At 51.4% G+C, this 25,794-nt stretch overlaps 1 protein-coding gene across 3 annotated transcripts in view; it reads left to right on the top strand.

Annotated features, from left to right (window-relative positions):
* The window catches only part of LOC309400715 (LIM and SH3 domain protein 1-like), a 337,204-nt gene that overhangs the window by 55,716 nt on the left and 255,694 nt on the right, over positions 1-25,794 (top strand). Inside the window, exon 3 of one of the 3 annotated variants that reach the window (XM_081969352.1) lies at positions 7,855-8,384. The exons of the other annotated variants lie outside the window; for them this stretch is intronic. Coding sequence (XP_081825478.1) covers positions 7,855-8,362 — 508 coding nt within the window. The 3' untranslated portion in view covers positions 8,363-8,384. Of the gene's footprint in view, positions 1-7,854; positions 8,385-25,794 lie in introns of those variants that run through there. 3 annotated transcript variants of the gene reach the window in all.

Here is a 25,794-nt window from a genome sequence, read left to right as displayed (position 1 = left end):
TCCTGAAGAAACTTAAAGGAAAAATTTTAAATTGCTGCCAAAGCGATTGAAATTGCCTCCACACTGCCTGCTCAATCACTAGAGGTTGAGGAAACCCCCAGCAGGGGTAGAAAGCCCGCGCAGCAACCGCTAAGGCGGCGCGCAGCCCAGGTCACACAGCGAGACCCAGGGCACTAAGTGAGGACTCTCACCAAAGACAGGCAAGCGAGCTCCGCAGAGGCCTCTGCAGCAAGGGCGACGCTCAAGGAGGCTGAACCGTGGCGTTTTAAAACGCCCCAGAACGCCTGCGCTGGCAGCAATCACCAGAGAACAAGGTGAGAGCCGGAGAGGCTCAGAAAGAGCTGCGGGAGGCAGGGGGAGGCGAGAGAGCGAGCCCCCAGTGGCAGCGGAAGCCGCGCAGCAGCCTGCAAAGGCACAAGCCACTTCCATGTGCTCCCAGGAAGAGGAGCTTTTTGAATTTGGAGCCGGGAGCCATTTTGAAACCACGTGGTCCAAGATGGCATCCCCCAGCAGCTCAGGAAGCTGGCAGGAGCCAAGTACTCAGCCCTGCAACCAGCAACCGCCGGAGGCACTGTGGAGCCCTTTAAAAGGTTAGAAACCATCTCGGAGGCATCAGCCAAGGGCGGGGGAGGCAAGGCAAAGGCCAAAAAGGAAGCATATCTCCACCAAGGGGGCTAAAGAGGCAGGCTGTGGATCCAAACCCCCCAAGCCTAGCTCCAAGTATGAAAGGCAGAGGCACCAAGCCTTGGAGCGCATCGGCCACAAGGCCAACAGCAGGAAACACCCCCCCCCCCCCCCCAGCCGCCTGGTACCTGAGGAAAGATTACCAGGTTTCTCTTCACCTGGCAGGGCTGCAGAAGGGGACCCCTCCCTCCAGGTGAGGAGTCCCTTCGACACCTCGAGCTTTGTCATCCTGGGTTCTGGCAACCTTGCTATCACGATTTATGCAAGCCCTATTCAATTGTTTTCTGAGTGCCTGACTAGCCGGAGAAGCCCAGACAGGGCAATGAGACTCAAATCACTGCTGAGGCTTTCCCTTTAAAGAAAGTTTTCCCTTTGAGGAAAAACTTTCCCTTTAAGGAAGAGAAAGGAAAGCAGCTGGAGGAGGGGGTGGCTCTCAGGAGGCCACAGGAGAGAGTGCAGCAGCTCTTAGTAGCACAAGCCGCTTTTTCAAAGCCCTGACCGGCAGGGCTGTTCTATTTGCTGCGCAGTGCCATTTGAAAAGAAGGGGGAGGAGAGTCCCCACGTGGCCCAAGATGGCGGCCTCCTGCAGCTGGGAGGACACAGGCAGGAATCAAGTCCTTGCTTCTAAATCCTGCAGCCCCACTGGAAGGCAGAAGAGCCTCCAATCAGGTTAGAGATTACCCCTGAAGGTCCATCCAAGGGTGGGGGCAGCAAGGCAAAGCCCAAAAAGGAAGCACACCTCCTCCAGGGCGGCTAAAGAGGCAAGCTCTGGCTCTAAGCCTCCCTAACCTGCCTCTAAATATGAAAGGCAGAGGCATAAAGCCCTAGGGTGCATCTGCCATAAGACCATCAGCAAGAAGGTTCCCCGGTCTGGAGCCTGATGCGATCACAGAGGAGGATCCCTCCCAGCAAGTGAGGATTCCCATTGATACCTCAGGCATCCAGGGATGGCAGTAACCCTCACTACGGGGCATTCTCCTCAAGCCTCCCTTCTACCTCTGCAGGCATGGGGGTGGGGCAACCACCCGAGGCAGAACAGTGTAAAGATGAGGTTCTTTTGAGCTCCCCTTGAGTAAAAGGGACATTGAAGTTGAATCCCAAACTCTGTTTGCAGTCTAACTGAAATCAGCTGCCGGGATTCCCCCCCCCCCCACCTACCTCTTGGAGCAAAGAGGAACATCCCGTTTCAGTGAGAAAGGCTGATTATCTCTTCTGAGATGAAGGACTCTGTTGTGATTAAGAACATGTGTTAAAAAGGGGCCAAGAGTTGCATGAGAAATGCAGCATCTACCACCTAGCTGATTCAATCTGCTCTGAAAAGCCTGTTTTTGTTCTTCTCTGATACACTGAGAAAGCAGATCCTGCAAAGTTAGAAAAGCATGTTTCCTCTCTCTCCTTGTTTGAAAGCAAGATCGACCTTGTTTCCATCTAATTGAGCTCCAGGGGAAGGAATCCAGGAATCGCATGATAAAGCAACCCCACCCTTTCCCAACCTATGTAATCTGATCTGCTGTTGTTAAGGCCAAACACATGTGGCCTAACAAAGAAAGAGAAACCTGATGCAGATTCCAAGCCTTACTCCTTAAGTGGTTGTAAAAGCCTTCCACTTTTGTAAAAGTGGAAAGATCTCCATGGAAACGAAACTTGAATGAAAAAGAGGTCAACTAGCCCAGACCCGACCTCCCAAATCCTTTGAACTTTAATGATAAGTTGTCCTGACAACGAGGGGCAATAAAGAAGCCCCAACCATCCCAACATCAACTTACCTTGTGTGTGCAAAGCCTTCGGGCAGCCAAACGGCCAGAAGGCAGATGTAGTTCAGCTGAAGAGATTGTTATGCTCTTGTGGATTTGTTACTGTTGTTTATGAATTATTTGGGAAGGGCTCAACCCCTATAGAAGGTACCAAGCTAGCCAGGTCCAAGATGGGTTCGGGTAAAGACCTTTAGGAATTCCAAAAACTGGAGAGTAAGCTTGACAACTTAACCAGCAGAATAGCCTTGGCAACTAGAGCCGAGGTGGCACAGGGGTTAGAGTGCAGTACTGCAGGCTAATTCAGCTGACTGCTAGCTGCAGTTTGGCAGTTCAAATCTCACTGACTCAAGATTGACTCAGCCTTCCATCGTTAACAGCAAGGAAGGTGCCATTACTAATCACTCCAAACAGTAGGCACAAGCAGTGCCCTGTAGTGGCTCCTCTACAAACTGCAATCCAGTATTTCAGGCCAACACTTGCAACTCCTAGTGGCCGACAAGTGATGTGCGCCTGCATCTACAAAGCATTGCATCGCACCCTAATGGCCAACTCGGGAACTGCGCCTGCATCTCCAAAGCCCTGCAGTGCACTCTAGTGGCTGACCAGTGAACTGCGTCTACTAAGTTTTGCAATGCACTCTAGTGGCTAACATGTGAACTGCGCCTGCATTTACAAAGTCTGGCAACACACTCTAGTGGCTGACATGTGAACTGCGCCTGCATCTCCAAAGCCCTGCATCACACTCTAGTGGCTGACCAGTGAACTGCATCTGCATCTACAAAATTTTGCAATGCACGCTAGTGGCTGACACGTGAACTGTGCCTGCATCTACAAAGTCTTGCAATGCACCCTAATGGCTGACAAGTGAATTGAACTCAAGGATTTCATAATACATTCAATAAATTTTCTGAGCTAATCCTAGTCATAGAACCATAGCACCCTTCTAGCCATGGCAAAGGGTCAGACAGGCCGGTCTCCATGCCTTAACCCACCACAAACTCAGAATTGGATGTCCAACTATGAGAAATCAGAGAAGCACCTCAGATAGCCTATGACCTTAGACAGCATTCGTTGAGGGCAGAACATATAGCAGGGGTGGAGAACATCAGAGCCGACTGGCTCAGCCGGACCGAGGTGGACAATTCGGAGTGGAAGCTGCAGCCAGCAATCTTCGAGGAGCTGGCAGAGCGCTTCAGACGCCCGGACCTATTCACCACCATTCTCAACGCCCAGCTCCCGAGGTTTTACTCCAGGTACTGGACACGGGGGGCAGATGGGGTAGATGCTCTCTGCTGCCCTTGGCCCCGGGGGCTCCTCTATGCCTATCCACCCTTACCCCTGATCCCCAGGGTCATACAAAAAATCTTGCGGGAGGGGGCGGAGGGGGTACTGATTGCCCCACACTGGGCCCGAAGGCCTTGGTTTGCCGATCTCCAATCCCTCTCGGTGGACAGGCCCTGGAGGATCCCCCCAGGAGAGGATCTCCCTCAGTCAGGGGTCGCTGGAACACCCGGACCCTCAGTGGCTCCAGTTGACCACTTGGCGCTTGAGTGGAGCATCCTGAGGGAAGATGACTTCTCCCCTAGGGTTATACAGACTATCCAGGCATTTACGGCACTACAGGGCGGGCTTTTTCAACATAGTGCATCTCTAGGGGCCACGATCCGGTCCGGGCCACTGTTGCACAAGGTCTGGACTTCCTTCAGGTGGGGCTGGACAGAGGGTTGGCTCCCAACATGATTAGGAGACAGGTCTTGGCCATTTCATCGGTACTCCTATGCGGTAGATCTCAGACACTGACTCATCATCCGATGGTCAGGTGGTTCCTCAAGGGGGCCTCCAATCTTAAACTGCCCACGGTGCACAGGTTCCTTTCCTGGGACTTACACAAGGTGTTGGACGCTCTGACAGCCCTCCGTTCGAACCATTACGCACTGTCTCTCTGAAGTTCCTGACACTTAAGGTGGCCTTTTTGGTGGCCATCACCTCTGCCAGGAGGATATCTGAACTGCAGGCTCTGTCTATCAGGGAAGATCGCTGTGTGTCCCATCAGGACAGGGTAGTGCTAAGGTTGGACCTCTCCTTCATACCCAAGGTGTGTTCTTGCTTCCATCGCACGCAGGAATTGATATTGCCCAATTTCTGCCCGGACCCTTCCCACCCATTAGAGAGGAAGTGGCACACCTTGGACGTGAGGAGGGCTCTGAGGATTTACCTCAGAAGAACCAGGCCGAACAGGAAGTCGGAAGCCCTATTTGTTTCCTTCCAGCCGGGGTCCCTGGGGAACAAGGTGACTTCCACCACGATAGGCAGGTGGTTAAGAACTTGTATTGCTTCTGCCTATCAGGCACGGGGTCTGCAAACACCGAGCTCTATCACAGCGCATTCTACACAAAGCGCAGCAACTTCGGCAGCCTAGGCCATGTAGGCCTTACTATCTGAGATCTGTAGGGCAGCCACGGGGTCTTCCCCCTCACCATTCGTGAGGAATTACAAGTTGGACTTCTTTGCTTCTGCGGAAGACTCATTCGGATGTAGGGTGTTGCAGGCTGTTCACAAGGCGGGGGAGAGGTCTCACCAGGCATAAGTTTGGGCATATACTCAAATGTGTAACCCTCACTAGGGACGTGTAGGCTTTGCTACGTCCCATCCTGGATACTCCTCCCCTCACTATGGAGAAAGGGCATTGGTACTTACCTGATACGCCTCTTCTCATAGTGGGGGAGGAGTATCCAGCCCCTCCCTGATATGGGTATGTTGTGAAATTGTGATGTTGTTTGTTGAACTGTTCTGTTGAAATAATAAATAAAAGTTTGAAACTAAAATAAAGTCTAGAGTGGATGACGCAGCGAGTCGGATAGAGTTCTTCGTCGATAATTGGGTGGAGCCTGGTGACCAAGTCGTGGCTAAAAGAGCTTATCTGACTCAGTCCAATCAAGAGAGGACAAGGTCAACCCCATCCTGGATACTCCTCCCCCACTATGAGAAAAGGGGTATCAGGTAAGTACCAACACTCTTTTTCTGTCCTCTATCTTGCTGAATTTTAAAAAAATATTTACTGTACAGCATTGACTTAATAGTCTGGTGGCTATTTCAGACTCCATTATTAATTTTACAGCAGTGTACAACAACTGTTATTAAAATGTACATGGGGGATAGTTCTTTCTTGGAAGCAATGGTAAAGGCACAGAGATGCTAGTCTTTCTATCTAAGTTTGTGAGGAGGAAAGAAGAATTCTGAGAGCATAATGTTCAATCAGAATAGAGCTGGAAGGAACCTTTGAGGTCTTCTAGTCCAGCCCTCTACTCAAGCAGGAGACAGACAAGTGTCTGTCCAGTCTCTTCTTAAAAACTGCCAGTGATGAAGCACCCACAACTTCTGATGGCAAGCTGTTCCACTGGATAATTTTTCTTGCTGTTAGGAAGTTTCTCCTTAATTCCAGATTGCTTCTCTCCTTGATTAGTTTCCCTCCATTGTTTCTTGTCCTGCCCTCTGGTGCTTTGAAAAATAAGTTGCCCCCCTCCTCTGTGGCAACCTCTCAAATACTGCTTTCATGTCCCCCCTAGTCCTTCTTTTCTCTAGACTAGCCAAACCCAAATCCTGCGACTGTTCTTCATATGTTTTTTGTCTCCAGGCCTTTAATCATCTTAGTTGCTCTTCTTTGCAGTTTTTCCAAAGTCTCAACATCTTTTGTGTGATGTGGTGACCAAAACTGGATGCAGTATTCCAGGTGTGGTCTTACTAAGGCTTTATAAAGCAGTACTAATACTTTACCTGATTCCAAGGTCCCTCTCACAGTTACTGTTTTTGAGCCAGGTTTTGCCTAATCCGTACTTGTACCTTTAGTTTTTCCTGCCCAGGTGTAAAACCTTGCTTTTTAAATTTCATTTTGTTGGATAGGGCCCATTGTTCAAGTCTGTCAAGATCTTTTTGGATCCTGAGCTTGTCTTCTGGGGTGTTGGCTATTCCTGCCAGCTTAGTGTCATCTGCAAATTTGATGAGTTCCCCTTCTATTCCCACATCTAAGTCATTTATGAAGATATTTCAGAGTACTGGGCCTAAGATGGAACCTTTTGATACCCCACTGCTTACTTTTTCCTACATGTACTCGTTAAATACTGTTTGTCAGCCAGTTACAAATCCATCTGGTGGTAATGTTGTCTATCCCACATTTGCGGTCTACTTTGTTGAATGCCTTGCTGAAGTGTAAGTATACTATGTCCATAGCATTTCGTTGGTCTACTAATTTAGTCACTTTGTGAAATAAGATTGGTTTGGCATGATCTGTTTTTAACAAAACCCATGCTGTTTTTTAGTTATAACTTTTTGTTTCTAGTTCTTTGCAGATCTGTTTATTTATTATTTTTTCCAGTATCTTCCCAGGTATTGATGTTAGACTGATTGGTCTGTAGTTTCCTGGGTCTGGTTTTTTTTCTTCCTTTTTTGAAAATGAGAACCACATCAGCTCTATTCCAATCCTCCCTGGTGCTCCAGGATTTTTGAAAGATATGGTACAATGGTTCTGAGATAAAATCTGCCAGCTCATTCAGAACTCGGATGCAATCCATCAGGTCCCGGTGATTTATATTCATCAAGAACAGATAGGTGTTCTCTAACCATTTTCTTGCTTATTTTAATTTTGATTTTTTACGGTTATGTTTTTGGTAGGTTGGGCTATAGTTTCTTTTTGTGTGAAGACTGATGCAAAGAATGAGTTAAGCAGTAACGTCACACTCAATGTTACTTGCTATTTATTTTTACTGAATATATCTAAGCAGTCTCATTTTTGCTGTGTTTCAGGATGGTTAACTGTTTTTAACTTTGAGTTTCTTGTCTTTCTGCTACATTATCTTCACTGCTACAACTCACTGTTTGTGCCTAGTGGCTTAGCGTTGTATATAGATAATATTTGTTAGAACTGCCATGTTCAACTTGGCGTGTCACTGGCATCCTGCCATCAGTTGTTAGGGGAGGGGGGGGGGAGAAAATAGGCAATTGGCATGTAGAGGGTAGAGAATCAGCTTGTTCCAGTCTTCAAGGCCATGAAGCCTGAGAAATGAATGTGAATTGCACCAAGAGGCACCAAACATCCAAGCAGTTCCCAAAACACCTCCTCAGCATACCATTGGTTGAAGACGAACTGGTCAAGGTGGGGATGGGCAGGGGAGGAGGGGAAAAATTTGTAACCTTTTACGCGGGAGCTTAGTTCTAGTTTTTTTTTGCTGCAACCACTAATTCGTAGTAAAATAACCTATCACTTCAACCAAATTTCCTATGGACTCAGCTGGGGCAAGCCTGAAAATATTATTATATTAGTAGAGAATATTATTGTTTAGAAAATTTAGATCAAGGAGACTTGTGAAAAAATAATGAATAGCAGTTCAAATTTGGTCTGACCTTTGTTGTGGCCCAGCAGGAGCCGTTGGAGCTGCCACCAGACTCCGACAGCGAGGGTCCGTATGAGTCGGCTCTGGAGGATGTGGAGGACCCTGGATAGGGTTCCGACTCCAAGCAGGGATCAGAGAGGCTGGTTGGCCACCATGAGGCGCCTGAGGCATGGAGCAGTGGTGAAAGCCAAAGGGAGTGTGCTCCTGACATCATGCCTTGGAGCAGTGGGGAGGAGACAAGGGAGTGGTTTCTGGATGCCCAGCAACGGAGAGCTGATAGACGTAGAGAACAGCTACGCAGTTACAAGAGATGATTGGACTCGGGTGATCGTAATCAGGCTCCTCTCAAGGCTGTTTAAGGAAGGACTTTCCGAAAGCTGTTTTTGCAGGAATCAACTTATCATTAGAGTTGGAGACGCTCTCAAATCTGTGTTGTACTTCGGCAGGCTGGATTGCTGCTATGGTGTTATCTGTACCTCGGCAGGCTGGATTGCTGCCAAGGTGTTATCTGTACCTGGATTGCTGCCAAGGTATTGACTGTACTGTAAATAAAACATCTTGCAGAGACCTTGTTTCGGAGTGCTTTGGTATACGAGAAGGGGGGTCAGAACAGACCTTATAGAAGTATTTTCAGGTAGATCATTACTTTAGAGCCATTTGTCATGGCTGCCATTCTGCTAAGCTATACCTCGCAAGCTGACAGCCTGGCATCAGTAACTGAGGGGGTGGGGAGGCAGCAGTGGGGTGGGGGTGAGGACTTAGGGAACTCAGAGGAATTGAAACGAAGCAGCACTCTCCTGTGGGAAGCACCAGCCATCGCAAGGTCACACCAAAAGAATGTGGAGCTGGTGAGCATGTGAAAACAATTTATTAACACCTGATTGGACATTGACTGATAAACATGGGGTTGGCTGGAAACAAAGGAAAGTTAATTGCATCTTTTGCGTGTAAAATCTCAGACGCAGCTTTAGAATAGAATTGGAATAGAATAGAACTGGAAGGGACCTTGGAGGTCTTCTAGTCCATTCCCCTGCTCAAGCAGGAGAACCTATACTATTTTAGATGAGTGACTGTCTAGCCCGGGATGGTGAACCTATGGAGCCATTTGTCAGGGCACGAGAGGCCAGCTGACTTCTGCCTTCTTTTGAGGCCATTTTTCGCCCTCCGGAGGTTTCCTTGAATCCGGGAGGATGAGACAACGGAAATGGGGATGGACCCGCAGTGCCCAGCCACAGCTTTAAGAAGCTCAGGGCAGCAGGAAAAGGGGGCTGGCCTCACTGAACCTCACACGCCCACCCCGGGGGTAAGACTCAGAGAAAGCCAGAGTGCCCTCGCCAAAGATGCTTGCCCGTCAGCCGTGTCACATTCCTAAAAGAATAGGTTTGACATATTCTGAGCTTGCAACCTACAAGCCAGAGGCGTCTCAGGTATCTGCTCAAAAAGAGCAGGACCTGTTGGAGAAGGAGCCTGCAGTTCTGAAGCAGTCAGAGGGGCTGAAGTCGGAGTGGCTGTTGTATGTTTCCTGGAGCAGTGCTTGGTCGAGGATAAGAAATCTGAACCATGAAAAGACACTGAGAGACCTGCTTGGCTGATGCAATGCAAGATTCAGCATTCCTATAGAGGGAGGAGGAGGAGCTTCCTGGAGCAATGGCGGTTTGCCCGTGAGCTCCGTATGTTTGCGGGACTCGCTTGAGAGAGCAGGGATGCTACCGGTCTTCTGTGCCACCTTTGAGGACCGGGTCCGGTGAGTGACCACCCTGGCTTTTCATCGTGACCCAAATGGGTCTCCAGGGTGGTCTGGCGTCCAAGAAAAATGGAGAGAAAGCGAGAGGAAGAGAGCTGGAGAACGGCAGCGTGAGTCAGCGCCGGCCGGCTGCTGTCAGCTGCTGTGGGAGACGCTGGGCGTGAGACGGCGGGGCGAAGTCGGCTGGTGTGTTTGCCGACGTTTGGGAGCGTACGGAGACGGGTGGGCGAGGTCGGGGGCATGCAGGCTGTTGTCGGCGCTGGCGGTGTCTCGGAGGGGCTGGGAGCCTGGAGCTAGGAGCCCTGGAGGCCGGCCGAAGCGCCGAAGCGCCGGAGGCCGGCGGGGGCGTTGGAGGCCGGCGGAAAATGGCCCCTGGAGCTGGAGTGGCGGCTCGAGACCCCGAGCACACAGGAAAGGGCGAATAGTGGCTGTTGGCCTGTGGTGAGAGCGGAGAAGAGCGGAGGAAGAGCGGAAGAGAGTGGAGGAGCGATGGCAGAGGCTCTCAGCGCTGGAGGCCTGGTAGGAGGAGGGTGGCTCTCAGCGCTGGAGGCCAGACAGGAATCAGGGGGCTTGTTGGTGGCTAGCGGGAGACTTTCAATGCCAGAGATGCCAGAGTTCTGGCAGGAGAACCATCTGTCTCCCGCTGGCCGCCTACCTTGTTTTTGACCATCTGCCCCCTGCTGACCACCACTAACCATCTGCCCCCTGCCTACCACCTATTTACCACCTATTGGCCACCTGCCCCCTGCTTACTACCTACTGACCATCTGCCCCCTGCTTACCATCTATCGACCATCTGCCCCCTACTGACCACCTACTGTCCACCTATCACTTACCACCTGCAGACCATTTGATCGGTTCACCATCCCCACCATCCCCACCTAAGACTTTGGTTTTACCATCTGTACCCAAGCTCCGGCTTTCTGCATACCACTGGACTCAGCGCATTATGTACTATTTATTCTAACATCTTTCAACATCATTTTAACATCTGTAGCACCCTTAATTCGATCTGAGTCCCTGCTGAATTATGGTCTATTATGTACTCGAGGGCAGACCTGATTTTACTGCGGGAGTCCGCCCTCTCGCAAGTATGGCCCTCCGCCCTTTCGAGGGCCCACCTTGATGAGGGATTTATTAATCCAGAGAGGTGGAGGAAGCGAAAACTTAGGGTTTTTTTAATAAAATGTTATTTATATATTTTAGGGGGTCCCAGGGTGGGGGGTGGGATTGATCAGGCTGAGGGAGGGGCTAGTGCCAGGCCAACAGGTGAGGTTGGTAGGGGAGTGAGCGGAGCTGCGGAGGGGAGGGGGAATAGCGATATTCCAGCAGAGGGTCTTGTCATCACAACGGTCGTGGGTAGGGGTAGGTGCGAGGGCAGACGAAGATCTCGTTGCCGGTTGGGAGACCGTGGTCGTTGGACACGACCGGTCATCTGTCCCAACCCCTGCACTCTAGGTGGCCAGGACTTACAGAGCCAGGGCCTGAGGCTGATGTTGTGCAACGCAAGGTCCGTTGTCAATAAGGCCCCGCTCATTTATGATCTAGTTTTGGAGGGGGAGCCGGACCTTGCAGGGGTTACGGAGACCTGGTTGGGCCACGAGGGGGGTCTCCCCCTCGTGGAAATGTGCCCACCGGGGTACCATGCATTTCATCAGCCTCGGGCCCTGGGTAGGGGTGGCGGGGTAGCGGTTATTGTAAAGGAAGGGCTGGAGCCGAGAGAGTTCACTGTGCCACAGATATCCGGGTGTGAGTCTCTGTGCGTGAAGTGGGGCCCAGGGAAACAGTTGGGCTTGCTGATTGTATACTTGGCTCCTCGCTATGCATCAGCGGCCCTGCCAGAGCTCCTCGAGGTGATCGCCGAGATGGCGGTTGAGACCCCCAAGCTATTGATTATGGGGGATTTCAACCTGCCGTCGACAGGGGGATCATCCGAGGTGGCTCGGGAGTTCATGGCTTCCATGACAGCCATGGACCTGACCCAAATAATTCAGGGCCCCACACACGAGGGAGACCACACCCTGGACCTTATTTTTGTCTCTGACCTGTGGAGGAGTGATCTGGGAGTAGGGGAATTAGCTATTACACCCCTGTCATGGTCAGATCACTCACTTCTCTGGCTCGACTTCCTGGGCGCTACCCCCCATCGCGGGGAGGCGGAACCGGAATGTCCTAGATGGTTCCGCCCCAGGCGCCTGATGGAACCTGATAGGTTCCAGACGGAGCTTGGGCCACTTCCTGTAGTCCTGACCCGCTCCCGGATGGAGGACCTGGTGGCCGCATGGAACAGTGCGACTGCCGGGGCCTTAGACCGGGTTGCGCCTTTGCGGCCTCTCCTGCGGCAGTGATCCACCCAGGCCCCTTGGTTTACCAAGGAGCTGAGGGTGATGAAGCGCCACAAGAGACGCCTAGAGAGCAGATGGTGAGCTTCACGCTCTGAATCTGACCGAACACAGGTAAGAGCCTATTTACGGATCTACCTTGTGGCATTAAGAGTGGCCAAGCGTCGATATTGTGCCGCTCTTATTGCGTCCGCAGACAACCGCCCTGCCGCCCTGTTCCGGGTGACCCGCTCCCTCCTTTTACAGAGGCCGCGGGAAGCCCCTTTGCAGGGTAGAGCAGAGGAATTTGGGGAATATCTGCAGGACAAAATCGCTCAGATCCGCAGCGAGTGGGTCCCCTGCAGTGGTCTAGGAGGGACGCCAGAGGCGAGTCTTGAGGGACCATCCTGGGAGGAGTTTGACTCTGTTTCTGCCGAAGATATGGACAAGTTACGTGGGCGACTGCGAGCCACCACATGTTTACTGGACCCGTGTCCCTCCTGGCTTGTACTGGCATCCTGGGAGGTCACACGAGGCTGGCTTCAGGAGTTAGTCAACGCCTCCTTGAGAGAGGGGTTCTTGCCAGCTGTCTTAAAAGAGGCGGTGGTGAGGCCCCTACTCAAGAAGCCTTCCCTGGATCCAGCTATATTAGCTAGATACCGTCCTGTCTCCAACCTTTGCTTTTTGGCGAAGGTTGTAGAGAGTGTGGTGGCACAACAGTTCCCACGCCACTTGGATGAAATTGATTATCTAGACCCGCGCCAGTCCGGTTTCCGGCCCGGCCACAGCGCGGAGACGGCTTTGGTCGCGTTGGTGGATGATCTCTGGAGAGCCAGAGATGGGGGTTGCTCCTCCATCCTGGTCCTATTAGATCTCTCGGCTGCTTTTGATACCATCGACCATGGTATCCTATTGCGCCGTCTAGAGGGGTTGGGGGTGAGGGGTACCGTTTTGCGGTGGTTCTCCTACCTCTCTGGCCGAGCGCAATGTGTGCTGACGGGGGGGGCAGAGGTCGACCCTGAGGCCGCTCACTTGTGGGGTGCCGCAGGGGTCGGTCCTCTCGCCTCTCCTGTTCAACACATATATGAAGCCGCTGGGTGAGATCATTCGTGGTTTTGGGGTCGAGTACCATCTGTACGCTGACGATACTCAGCTGTACATATCCACCCCGAACCACCCCAACGAGGCCGTCGAAATGATGTCCCGGTGCCTGGAGGCCGTACGGGTCTGGATGGGCAGTAACAGACTCAAACTCAACCCCTCCAAGACGGAGTGGCTGTGGTTACTGGCACCCCGGTTCAACCAGTGGGTTCCATCACTGGCCATCGGGGGCGAACAGCTGGCCCCCGTGGAGCGGGCACGCAATTTGGGCGTCCTCCTGGATGCCCGGCTGTCAATGGATGACCATGTGACAGCCGTGGCAAGGGGGGCGTTCCACCAGGTTCGCCTGGTGCGCCAATTGCGCCCCCTATTGGACCGGAGCGCCCTGCACACAGTCACCCATGCGCTAGTGACGTCCCGACTGGACTATTGCAATGCTCTCTACATGGGGCTTCCCTTGAGATGCACCCGAAGGCTGCAGTTGGTCCAGAACGCGGCCGCGCGGGCAATTATGGGAGGTACTAGATACTCCCATGTTACACCTCTCCTGCGCGGGCTGCACTGGCTACCTGTGGCTTTTCGGGTGCGTTTCAAGGTGTTGACTATCATCTTTAAAGCGCTCCATGGCACAGGACCTAGCTACATGCGGGATCGCATCCTGCCCTATACATCCCTGCGGCCGATTCGCTCTCACAGGGAGGGACTCCTCCGGGTGCCGTCCACTAGGCAGTGCCAGCGGGCGACGCCCAGGAGTAGGGCCTTCTCTGTGATGGGCCCGACCCTCTGGAATGACCTCCCCCCCCGATATTAGAATAACGACCGATCTCCGCTCCTTCCGTAAGAAACTTAAGACCCACCTGTTCAACTTAGCTGGCCTGGCCTAACTGTAGTTTTTGTGTCCCTCTAGCCTGTATTTTAAATTTTTAGGGGTAGATTTTTTAGGTTGTTTTAATTTTTAACTTTAATGTACAGCCTATCACTTAATCTGTTTTATGGGTATTTAAAAATATTTAAGTTTTGTATATTGTTTTATTTGTGGTCTGTACACCGCCCCGAGTCCCTTTGGGGAGAGGGGGCGGTCTATAAATTTAATTAAAAATTTTTTAAAAAATCTGTGTGTGTTTCTCTCTCTCTCTCTCTCTGTTGAGCCCACTTGCAAACTCCACCGAGCACAGCTCCAACCGTTTGGCCATCGTTGCTGTGGGGAAGGTGCGCACGGTGCCTGCTCCGCTCTCGCCAGCTGGAGGCGGGGCTCCACCCTGCCGCCTCCCAGCTGGAGAGCTACATTTGTTTGCTTGCTGGCCGCCTCCAAGATGGGAGCTATGCTCACGCTGCCTGGGACCCCACCGGGGGGGGGGGTGGAGGGAGTGGAAAGGGGGGAGTGTCTCCAGGTTGGAGTTGCCTTATTTTGCATGGATCTCCAACACTTGGCTTTGCCTGCCAGCCTCCACTCCACCTCCACAGCCCAAGTGGTTGGATTCATACAACACGTGAAGCTGGACAGGAGTGCAGAGATGGATGCATGGATGCATGCATAGATGGAGGGAGAGATGGAGGGATAAATAGATGGAGGGACGGAGGGATGCAGGGATGGATGCAGAGATGGATGGATGGATGGAGGGATGGATAGATGGATGGATGGATGGAGTCTATGCCTGTGTTTATACAACACGTGAAGCTGGACAGGAGTGCAGAGATAGATGGATGCATGCATGCATGCATGGAGAGATAGATGGCGGAATAGATGGGGGGGATAGATAGGTAGATGGATGCAGGGATGGATAGATATATAGATGTATGGAGGGACGGAGGGATGCAGTGGGGTGGGGGTGGGGACAGGAGTGCAGAGATGGATGGATGCATGCATGCATAGATGGAGGGAGAGATGGAGGGATAAATAGATGGAGGGACGGAGGGATGCAGGGATGGATGCAGAGATGGAGGGATGGATAGATGGATGGATGGATTGAGTCTATGCCTGTGTTTATACAACCAAGGATTGTATTAGCTTTTTTGGCTGCTGCTGCACACTGCTGGCTCATAGTCAAGTGATCGTCCACTAGGATTGCAAGGTCCCTCTGTCCATAGCTCTACCTTTGTCCATAGGACCTACCTTTGTCCAATTCTGAATAAAGTGTGCCTCAGAGAAAATTGATCCTTGCCTCTTTGTGGCCAGGCGAGACCTAGATTTCCTGCCTGACAAATTTGGTGAGCCAGCCGGCTATCAGGTGCCCAATTCTGCAGAACCTCAGGAGGTGGTTTGCGCCAAGCGTGCTCCAAGATTTCTCACGGGTGCTTCCCTTCTGGACTTTTTGTAAGACTACAAGAGTGGCAAAATTTGGGTCAACTCTCTCTCTGAAGCAAGGCAAGTTGGTACTATTTAGTTAATAGGAAAGAGCTATTTGTGCCTGTGTATGTGTGGTTATGGTCTAATGAATTACATCCTGCTGTTGACCAGAGCTGAGCAGAACAGTTGGTGCCAGCCACCCTTAAACCCCCACGATCTGAAAGGCTGACTGATGGTGCTTAAATCACAACAGGGCAACCCTGTACTCGGGCTCCAACTGTCAAGATTGAACCGCTTTGCTTCTTTCAAACCCTATCACTATTCAACTTGCCAGTAAACTGGGGGGAGGGAAGGGTGGAATGGAATACTGAGAAGTTGTGCACAGATTGTGAGAGCCTGGAAACCATCAAGGTCACCACTGCAGGTGCTTGAGAAGGAGTTGGACTGTTCCCTTATTAAAAAGACATCTCATAATTGGACAATGTGATCACCCAGGGGTGGGGAGAAAGGGAAGCTATTGTTTAACTTAGCAAGCGTTTGCGTGTGAAAACCAGAGCTGGTTTTGATTCTTCAGTACCAAAATGGTGTATCCAATAAAGTTTTACTTTTGGAAATTCAAAGTTCACGAGTGTTTCCTTATTTTGGGTGCACTGGTATAAGGGGAAAATAATGGGGACCCCCTTCTAGCACAATAAAGTTTGGGGGGCCTGAGGTGGGTTCAATATTGACATTAATTGCCTGATGCAAGTATAAAGGAAAATTTGTAATCAGCATGTGCATCTGATGAAATGGTAGCTGACATGGACACCGTAGTTCCCTATATGCCGAAATGAGGGGGGCTGAGGCTGTAGGAAAAGAGGAAGTGTATGCTTTAAGTACATGTAAAAATAACCATCTTGTAACATTGAGGTTAAAGGAATGGAAAACTGCCCATTACTAGGACAGTATGGACAGATCTCAAAAGTCACCGGACACGAAAGAGAGAGGTCAACTCACCCGGCCGATGGGGACCCACAGCAACACAGCGGGCTCCAAAACCAGCCCCCCCTCAAAGTCCACTGAAATGCTACAGATGCAGGGGGGTGGGCCACATGGCATCTGCATGCACGACCCCAACCCCGATGCCAAGGCCAGAGCCGCTACCCAGGGCACGACTGGAACGGGGACCCAAACGGGCCACCCACACATCCTGGAAGGCCCTCCAGGCTGCAGAGGTCCCTCCCCACCCAGATGAAGGGGGGGACGACCCCAGGCAACAGCAACCAGTCACCAGAATCTTATGACAGTGACGACGTGGGCAAAAACGACCAAATGGTGAAAGGACCAATTCGCCCTTTCCTTTTTCCAATACGCCTCACAGTCCCAAAAACAGGAAGCCAGGGGGATTTTCAAGCCCCAATAGACTCAGGCTGCACTAGATGCTTGATCAACCTGACCACAGTCCTGAAACTGGGGATCAAAGCAAAAATATTGGCCCACCCCAATCCGGTTCAAACAGGTCGATGGGTCCCTAATGGGAGGAACCTATGCCACCCACCTGACCGAACCAGTGCGACTAGAGCTAGTGGATCACTGGGAAGTAATTCGATTCACAATAGCCCCCAAATTGACGGATGCAGTTATACTGGGACTCTCCTGGCTAGACAAGTGGGGACCGACCATCTGGTGGCAAGGGGATACCTGCAGGCTTAGGATAGGAAAGGGGCCCCAACCCCTTCCACGCCAGCAAGCAGAAACACAGAGCTCCGCAACGACCATTCTTAGTGGGAGAGGTTTACCTCTCCACAAAATATTTGAGGTTAAGACTCCCTAGCAAGAAACTGGGACCAAAGTTTGTGGGACCATTCCCCATAGTAAAGATCATCAACCCAGTCTCAGTGCAATTGAAACTGCCCTGACTGCTAGGGAAGATACACCCAGTATTCCATAGTAGCCTCTTAAAACCCGTGGTTGGATCCACTCTGAGACCACTGCCCCGGCAGCCCCCAGGCCCTGTGGTCGTAGGGGGTCAAACCCATTATGAGGTGCAACGCATCCTTGATTCGAGGTGGCACAGGAGACAACTCCAGTACTTAATCAAGTGGAAGGGCTACCCCTTGTCAGAGGCATCTTGGGTAAAGAGTAGAAATATCCAGGCTGATCGCCTTATAAAAAGGTTCCATGAATAATAAGGCTACACTACACTAGCTAGGAGAGTCCAACCTGCTGCTCAAGGACTGGAGCTCCCCAAAAAGCGTCCTGTAGGGCGAATGAGTTTTTTAAAACTGAGCCTCTGAGGGAGCAAGAGGCGTGGATACACGAACTTTAAACTTAGTCCTTGGGCAGCAAGCTGAAGTTAACCCGTGCTCGGACACTCCAAGCAGCGCCTAGGAGAAATCCAGGCTGATCGCCTTATAAAAAGATTCCATGAAAAAAATCAAAACAAGCCTGAGAGGAGGACGTAGCCTTGAATCCTACACTTGTACTCAAATTGTTTTTGCTGGCACAGATTGCTTTTGAAAAGTGGGGGGAGCCGGATGTCAACTCTCCCGTGTTGACATTCCACGCATACAGTCAGAGGAGCCGGATCTCAGATTACAGTAGCTGGTTTGAGATGGGTGTATCTATTGGGTAACGAGATTTATGACACAGACTGAGGGGAGGAAAGGAACAGGGGCAAAGTTCAGAAGCAGATAAACAAAGCAAAGAAATGGCTGCGAATAAAACTTGCCTAATGAAGCTGTTAATAAATCACTGGTTTCTGTATTAAAACATTGGCTCATTATGAATTAGTTACGGCATCGTTAGGAAACTTTACAGGGAGGTTGCCAATTGGTCTCAAGCCATCCCTTTTGACTACTTGTCTGACTGACCCTCACCTACAGCAATGGTTTTATGTTTGCTATGCTTTAAATTCTAATAAACCTCTGAATCCTAAAGTGAGTGTCAGCGTTCCAAATATCATGCAGAATTAAATCAGAGTCTAAGGCAGAGCTATCCTTAAAGTTCCAATTTAATAAGACAGACATGTTGGCACATCTGGGGAATCCCAAATCTGAAGAACGTCCTGGGATTCCACCCAGTTGAAAGTTCATGATCTTATCCCCGCACCCATAAATCCATCACATGGTCCAATCTTCTTCTTCCACGCTGGCATCTCCACCCCGCTGGTTCCAGTCAGGTGTCGAGGTGTGGAGACAAAAGATGACCTTGGCTTCTAGAAAAGAATGACAACAACACATTCCACAATTCTACTCCTTTCTATTCCCCCCTTCCAATTACTACACTAATGAAACAGCATAGGAAAATAATAGAAAGTGTGGCAGGCCAAAAATCCTAAAAAGGAATATAATTGCAGGCCTGACAGTGAGATTTTTTGTGGTGTGCTGGCTGTTCAATTGTTATTAAGTGTAGCTATGCTCGTAATCAGGTTTTTCCCAACACTGGTCAGACAGTTGATATTAAACCAGCTCTCTCTTTTAACCGAATGCAGCCTACTCGGATGCCTCTGAGAGAGCTGTGACATAACAATGTCCGGTATGGGGGTGGGTGGGTGGGTGGGGAGTTGACGCTGCAGCAAATCCTCGATCAGTCCCTCCATGGGTGGCACTGGCAGCAGCCCAGGCAGACTCAGGGACACAGACGGTGCCCTGAACCGAAGATGGCCGAGGGGAGAGGGGAAGCCAGGTAGAATTCCCCTTGATCCTGCATAGGGTTCAAGGGGACTCGAGGGAGCAAATGGAAGGCCAGGAGGGCTGCGGACTGGGAAGAGCCAGTGGAGTGGAAATTCCTGACAGCATGTCGTAGCACTTTGGTAGCCCTTCTCTAGAAGAGCAAGACCTATATATAAGTGATGGAGATGGAAGCTGAAACTAAACTGTTCTCAGTTAACATAAATGGATTGAATTCTCCTATGGAAGGGGGCGGGGATTTACACCTCTACAAAAAATAAAATTAGATATACGGTAATCTGTCTCTAAGAAGTTCACATTAAAACCCAACATACTAAATTATTGGAACTCCCAAAGATTGGGAAAGTATATTTTTCATTAGCAAAAGAAAAGAGGGGTGGCTTTATATATTAAGGAAACAATAAATGCCAAACAAATTTATATAGATGAAGAAGGGAGAATGTTGATGGAGTTAGTAATAAGTCAAAAAAAGATACTTCTGATAGCAATCTATGCACCAAATCACAGACAAGAAGAATTTTATAAAAAATTGCACAAGAAGATAATTGAAATGGTCTATGAAAATATATGTGTGATAGGAAACTTTAATGCAATTGTAGACACAAAACTGGACCATAATAGTAGTAAAATAAGTTTTAAAAAAGGATGACTCTTCCTGGGACTTTTTTCAAAATGGCAGAAGAAATAGGTATACAAGATACATGGAGAGAAACAAACCCACAGAAAAATCAGTATACATTTTATTCAAATAGACACCAATCATGGTCCAGGATTGATATGATATGGATGTCCCCAGAATTGAGCACAAATGTGCAAGAGATAGAGATAGAAATGAACTTATGGGCTGACCATAATCCAATAAAAGTGAGTTGGAAGGGGCAAAAGAAAAAGGTGAGATGGATGCTGAATCAGTCAACATTAAAAGATAAAGAATGTATTAAAACAATTTGCAAAAATGGAATTCTTCTTCAAAATGAATAGAAAAGAAGAGACCTCGCTACAAAATGTATGGGACACAGCTAAAGCATACTGTATGTAAGGGGGTTAGTCATAACCTATGCAGCGAGAAAAAATAAGAAGAAACAATGTCAACAGATACTAGAACAAGAGCATAAAAGACTTGAAGTTGATCTACAAAAAGAACCGCAGAAAAGAAATTTAAAAAGATAAATGGAAATAAAACATAAATTAAATCTAATGGAAAAAGAAGGTTTGGCACAACAAATTAAAAGAAAAAAACATTTTTTTAAAAAATGCCAATAAATCGGGAAGATGATTAGCCTATAAGCTGAAAAAGGAGAAAGAGAAGAAATTGATAACTAAATTGCAAGATGAGAAGGGAGACTTACAGTATCAAAACAAGAGTAAAAAGAAAATAATTCAGTTTTACAGAAAACTATATGACCAAGAAAAAGTGTCAGAGGTAAAAATATTGCAATATTTGGGAAAAGCAGAATTACCAAAAGTACCCGAAATGGTGAAAACGATGTTAAATGAAAAAATAATAATGATGGAACTGACAGAGGCAATTAAAAGACAAAAGAATGACAAAACACCAGGGCCAGATGGACTGCCAGCAGAACTTTATAAATACCTACAAGATGTATTAAGCACACCAATGTTAGAGGTCTACAATGAAGCATTCTTAGAAGCTAAGATGCCAAAGACTTGGAGGGAATGACCATTGGCTTACCTGAAGGGTCCTTTTCTGTGCACCGCGGGAGAGTCCAAGCAATGGGTTAATTCAGTCTGGTTGCCCTTGGATACTGAGGAACATTTTTTCTCCCTTTAACCACACCTCCTTGTGTGATTGCTGCCAGAATTAATGACGAAAAAAGTCAGTCTGTCGAGAGGATGGAGCGAAGGCGTCCAAGATGTCTTTAGTCGATAAAAGGAACGAATCCCCGGACCGAAAACCAGGGTGGGTTGGACTCTCCCGCGGTGCACAGAAAAGGACCCTTCAGGTAAGCCAATGGTCATTTTCCTGTGCACCGCTTGGAGAGTCCAAGCAATGGGACATACCCAAGTTATTGTCCAGATGGGTGGGCAGAAGCAGAGTCCCGGGATTCGGTCGAAGACACAACCCCTTGAAGCACCCTCCTGCCAAAGGACGCCTCAGCCGAGGCGTAGATGTCCAGCTTGTAATGTCGAATGAAGGGCGACGGGGAGGACCACGTAGCCGCCTTACAAATGTCTAGGATCGATGCCTGAGTGGCCCAAGCCGCAGTGGTGGCCGCGCTGCGAGTGGAGTGCGCAGTGATGCCCCGTGGCACCGATCTGGCCTGGCTTTCGTAGGCCAAGGCGATGCAAGCGCGCAGCCACCTGCCAACAGTGGAAGAAGAGACCTTTTTGCCCAGGGAACCTGGATGAAACGACACGAACAAGGACTCCGATTTCCGGAACTCGGAGGTGCGGGCAATGTATGTTTTCAGCGCCCTTCTCACGTCCAACATGTGCCACTGACGTTCCCTGGGATGTGACGGTCGCGGACAGAAATCAGGAATCACAATGTCTTGCGTTCTATGGAACCAAGTGTTAACCTTTGGAATAAAGGTCAGGTCTAGTCTCAGCACCACCCTGTCTGGGTGGACGGTACATAGGTCCTGGCGAACCGACAGGGCTGCCAGTTCTGAGATACGACGAGCTGACGTCACGGCGATGAGGAATGCCGTCTTGAGTGTGAGATGACGTAGCGACGTAGTGCTGAGAGGCTCGAAAGGTGGAGCGGTGAGCGCCTGCAGAACCACGGACAGCTGCCAGGTGGGATAGCGATGGACCGTGGGAGGTCGTAAGTTACAGGCCCCTTTGAGAAAGGAACGGACTCTAGGAACCTTGCTGAGGGACAAGACCGGGTCACCAGCCCAAACGGTGGAGAGGGCCGCCACCTGTCGTCGAAGAGTATTTGGGGCGAGGCCCTTGTCAAGACCCCCTTGCAGGAAGTCCAGGACACGGGAAACCGGGGCCGTCACTGGGTCCAAATGTAAGGTGTCGCACCATGTGGCGAAGGAAGTCCAAGACGCATCGTAAATTCGAGTGGTCGACGGCCGTCTAGCTGCCTGTATAGTGTGGACTACGTCCTCTGAAAAGCCCTCGCGCCTCAGCTGGTCCCCCTCAAGTGCCAGACGGCCAATTGGAGCCATTGGGGCTCTGGATGAACTACGGCCCCCTGGCTGAGGGAGACTCGGTCTGGAGGGATCTTCCACGGAGACGACAGAGATAGGCTGACCAGGTCGGCGAACCACGATCTTCGGGGCCAGTGCGGGGCCACGAGGAGTACCTCCGCCCCCTCCGCGATGATCTTGTGGAGGACTTGCGGAATCAGGGGTAGAGGTGGAAAAGCATAAAGTAGGCCCCGGGGCCATGGGCAACGAAGGGCATCCGTCCCTTCCGCCCCCGGGGACTGGAAGCGGGAGAAATAGCGGTGAAGCTGAGCATTTTCCCTGGACGCAAAGAGGTCGACCGTTGGAGTGCCGAACCTGCGGGACAGCTGGCGGAACAGGGCCGGATCCAGTTTCCACTCTGCCGGGTCTATGGTGGTCCTGCTCAACCAGTCCGCCTGGGTGTTGTCGACCCCCGAAATATGGTCGGAGCGAAGAGATGCCAGGTGCCTCTCTGCCCAGTGCCCCAGGGACTCCGCTTCCCTCATCAATGTCTTGGATCTGGTGCCCCCCTGGCGGTTTATGTGGGCCTTGGTGGCCACATTGTCCGTCATCAACAGGACATGTTGATGGCGAATGTCCTGGTGAAAATGCCGGAGTGCCAGGCGGGCCGCACGCAGCTCCAGAAGATTGATGCTGCAGGACCTCTCTGCGAGTGACCACTTGCCTTGCACCACTAGATGAATCATGTGTGCCCCCCAGCCGGCGAGGCTTGCGTCTGTGGTGACCACTAACCGGTTGGGCTCTTTGAACAGGTGGCCCTTGAGGAGTGCAGGGGACGTCCACCATCAGAGCGACCTCTTCACCGCCGGGGGAACGCTCACCAGCCGGTTCGAGTTGCTCCTTGAGGCCCTCTGGTGAGGAAGGAGGAGCCATTGGAGAGCTCTGGAGTGAAGGCGAGCCCATGGGACGATCGAGATGGAAGAGATCATTTTCCCCAACAGCTGTGACAGGAGGATGATCGGTACCTGTCTCGCGAGCATCACCTTGCGGGTCATGGCCACTAAGCTGTCTAGCCTGTCCTGGGATAGGAAGACCCTGCACAGGGAAGTGTCTATGACCGCCCCCAGGTGGATAAGCCTGGTGGTGGGAACCAGATGGCTTTTCTTTAGATTTAGGGAGAAGCCGTGGCTCCTCAGAGTTCTCATCGTGATGCGGAGGTCCCGCAAGGCCTGCTGCCTGGACGACGACTGGATCAGGATGTCGTCCAGGTAGCACTGTAGCCTTATGGGTCTGTGCCTTAGTTGGGCTGCCACAACCGCCAGGACCTTGGTGAAGGTCCTGGGAGCCGACGACAGGCCGAAGGGAAGGGCCCGGTATTGGAAATGCCGGCCGGCATAAAAGAAGCGCAGGAACCTCCTGTGCTGGGGACGGATGGGGATGTGTAGGTAAGCCTCCTTGAGGTCGATAGAGGTAAGGAGGTCTCCCTGACGGATCCCCGACAGGATGGACTGGAGGGACTGCATCTTGAACCTCCGGTAGGCGATGTGCCTGTTGAGGTTCTTTAGGTCCAAGATGGCCCTCCAGCCCCCCGAGCTCTTTGGTACCAGAAAGAGGATGGAGTAGAAACCCCTCCCCTCCTGGTCAGGGGGAACCTGCTCTATCGCGTCTATCTCCAGGGGATGAAGTATCTCCTGGTTCATAAGCTCCCTCTTCAGAGGGCAGGAAGGAGTGGGGCACCGGATGAAGTTCCGGGGAGGGGGGGATAGAAATTCCAGGGATAGGCCCTCCCTTACAATCTGGAGGACCCAAGCGTCCTCCGTGGTCTGGGCCCAATGTGGGGCGAATAGCTGGAGCCGCCCCCCTATGGGTGGCAGGCCCGGGGAGTCACTTTGATTTGCGGAAGGGTCTGTTGGAGGCACCGCCACGGTTGGATTTACGGAAGCCGAATTGTTGTCTACCTCTGTCCCTGAAATTGGATTTGTCCTGGAACCTGTCCCCTGACTGACCGGCCGGTCGGTAGGGCGGGGTGAAGGAGGACGAGGTAGAGGGTTCAGAGGCACGAAAGGGCTGCCTCCTGGGGTAAGGAGCGGACTTACGGTCCTGCTTCTTCGTGGTGGAAGGTAAGATCTTTCTTTTATCTTTGGATTCAATGAGGAGGGGCTCAAGCGCCTCCCCAAATAATTTGGCACCCTTAAAGGGGGCTGAGGCCAACTTCCATTTATGCTTCTGGTCCGCCTGCCAGTGGCGGAGCCAAAGTAGGCGGCGGGAGGTGACGTTGGCCGCCAAGGCTCTAGACGCAAATTTGGTGGCGTTAATGGATGCGTCCGCCGCATATTGGGAGGCCGCAATTATTTTTGAAACATCCTGGCGAAGGCACAAGTCCCCTGCCGGGAGTTTGGCCAACAGTTCCCTTAGCCATATAACAGAGGCCCTGCTAAAAAAGGAGGCGGAAGAGGAGGCTTTGATGGCCCAGGCGGCCGCCAGATGAGCCTTATGACATACCCTCTCCGCCTTCTTATCCTCTGCCTTGAGCCCATCCAGCAGGTCTGCTGGTAGGGGGGAGTTGGAGGTTAGGGCAGTTATAGGCGGGTCCACGGCTGGGAGAGCCAAAAGGTCTTCCAAGGTGGGATCCATTGAATACAGTTTCTTGTCTGCCCCGCTGGGAGAAGATAAGGTGGCTGGTTGGGCCCACTGACGTTGGATTACGTCCAGGAACAAGCCTGGAACCGGGACCAGCTCTTGTTGGGGGGCCGGAACGTCGAACATGGCCGCATTGGGGTTCTCGGGAACAGCATCGGCCGAAGGTTGGGCCGGCTTAGGTTTGATCCCTACCCTGGTAGCTTGCTTGGCCTTGTGGAGAATGGACTTAAAAAGACTAGGTTTGAAAAGTCCTGAGAAGGAGGGGGCGTCTGGGGGGAGGCCCTCGTCCTCAGATAGATCTTGCCCGTCCTGGTCAGCGTCCTCGATGGCGGAGGTTTCGCTGACCACGGACGACTCAAGGGACGGGTGGCGGGCACGTTTGGCCGGAGGAGGAGCCGTCGGGCCCTGGAGGGTGGCCCCTGACCCTGGGGGGGGAGGGGTGTGTTTTCGGAGGCCCTCAGCGATGCCTCTGGCGATCGCGCGATCGACCAAGGCCTGCATGCGCGCTGAGAGCTCGGGCTCCTGATCGGAGTCGGATTCCGGGTCCCTGGGGTCCTGGAGATGGTAATGGGAGCCCCCGGCTGGGGGAGCCCTACTGTGACCCTCTGGGACTGGGTCCTGTTCATATGACCAGGACGGGGCTGGAGAGACTGGTTCCACCAGTGATCTGTCCGGGGACAGATCCTGAGACTCTACCTCCTCATTCATCAATGCCAAGATATCACCTCTGGATGGGGGGATGGGGGTCTCCCCTGGGGGGGACCCTGCCCCAGCCTGGCGCCGGGCCTTCTCAAATTGTTTGTCAAGGGCCCGCTGGCGCCTCTCAGCATCCTTGGTTTCGGCTGCAGACGGGGCCTTGACAGGGTGCTTGTTAGTGGCCCCTGAAACGCCCTTGCCCACACTCCCACCCCTAATAGAGGGGGTATCCTTGCTAGGGGCCTGAGAGGGGCCAGGTCTAGCCTCAAGGGAACCTGATGGAGGGGGCAGCTCCATGCCAATGACCGCACAAGGATGATGCAGAAACACAGGCAAGCGGGTAGGCTGCAGCGGATTTCGACTGGCTACTCTGTAATGCACAAAAAAACACAATCATGATTAATAATG

This window comes from Natrix helvetica (genome assembly GCF_964273705.1).
Source record: "Natrix helvetica genome assembly, chromosome: W".
In the NCBI taxonomy this organism is placed as follows: domain Eukaryota; kingdom Metazoa; phylum Chordata; class Lepidosauria; order Squamata; family Natricidae; genus Natrix; species Natrix helvetica.
Note: the sequence above shows the minus strand (reverse complement) of the source record. Positions and strands in the feature narration are given on the sequence as shown.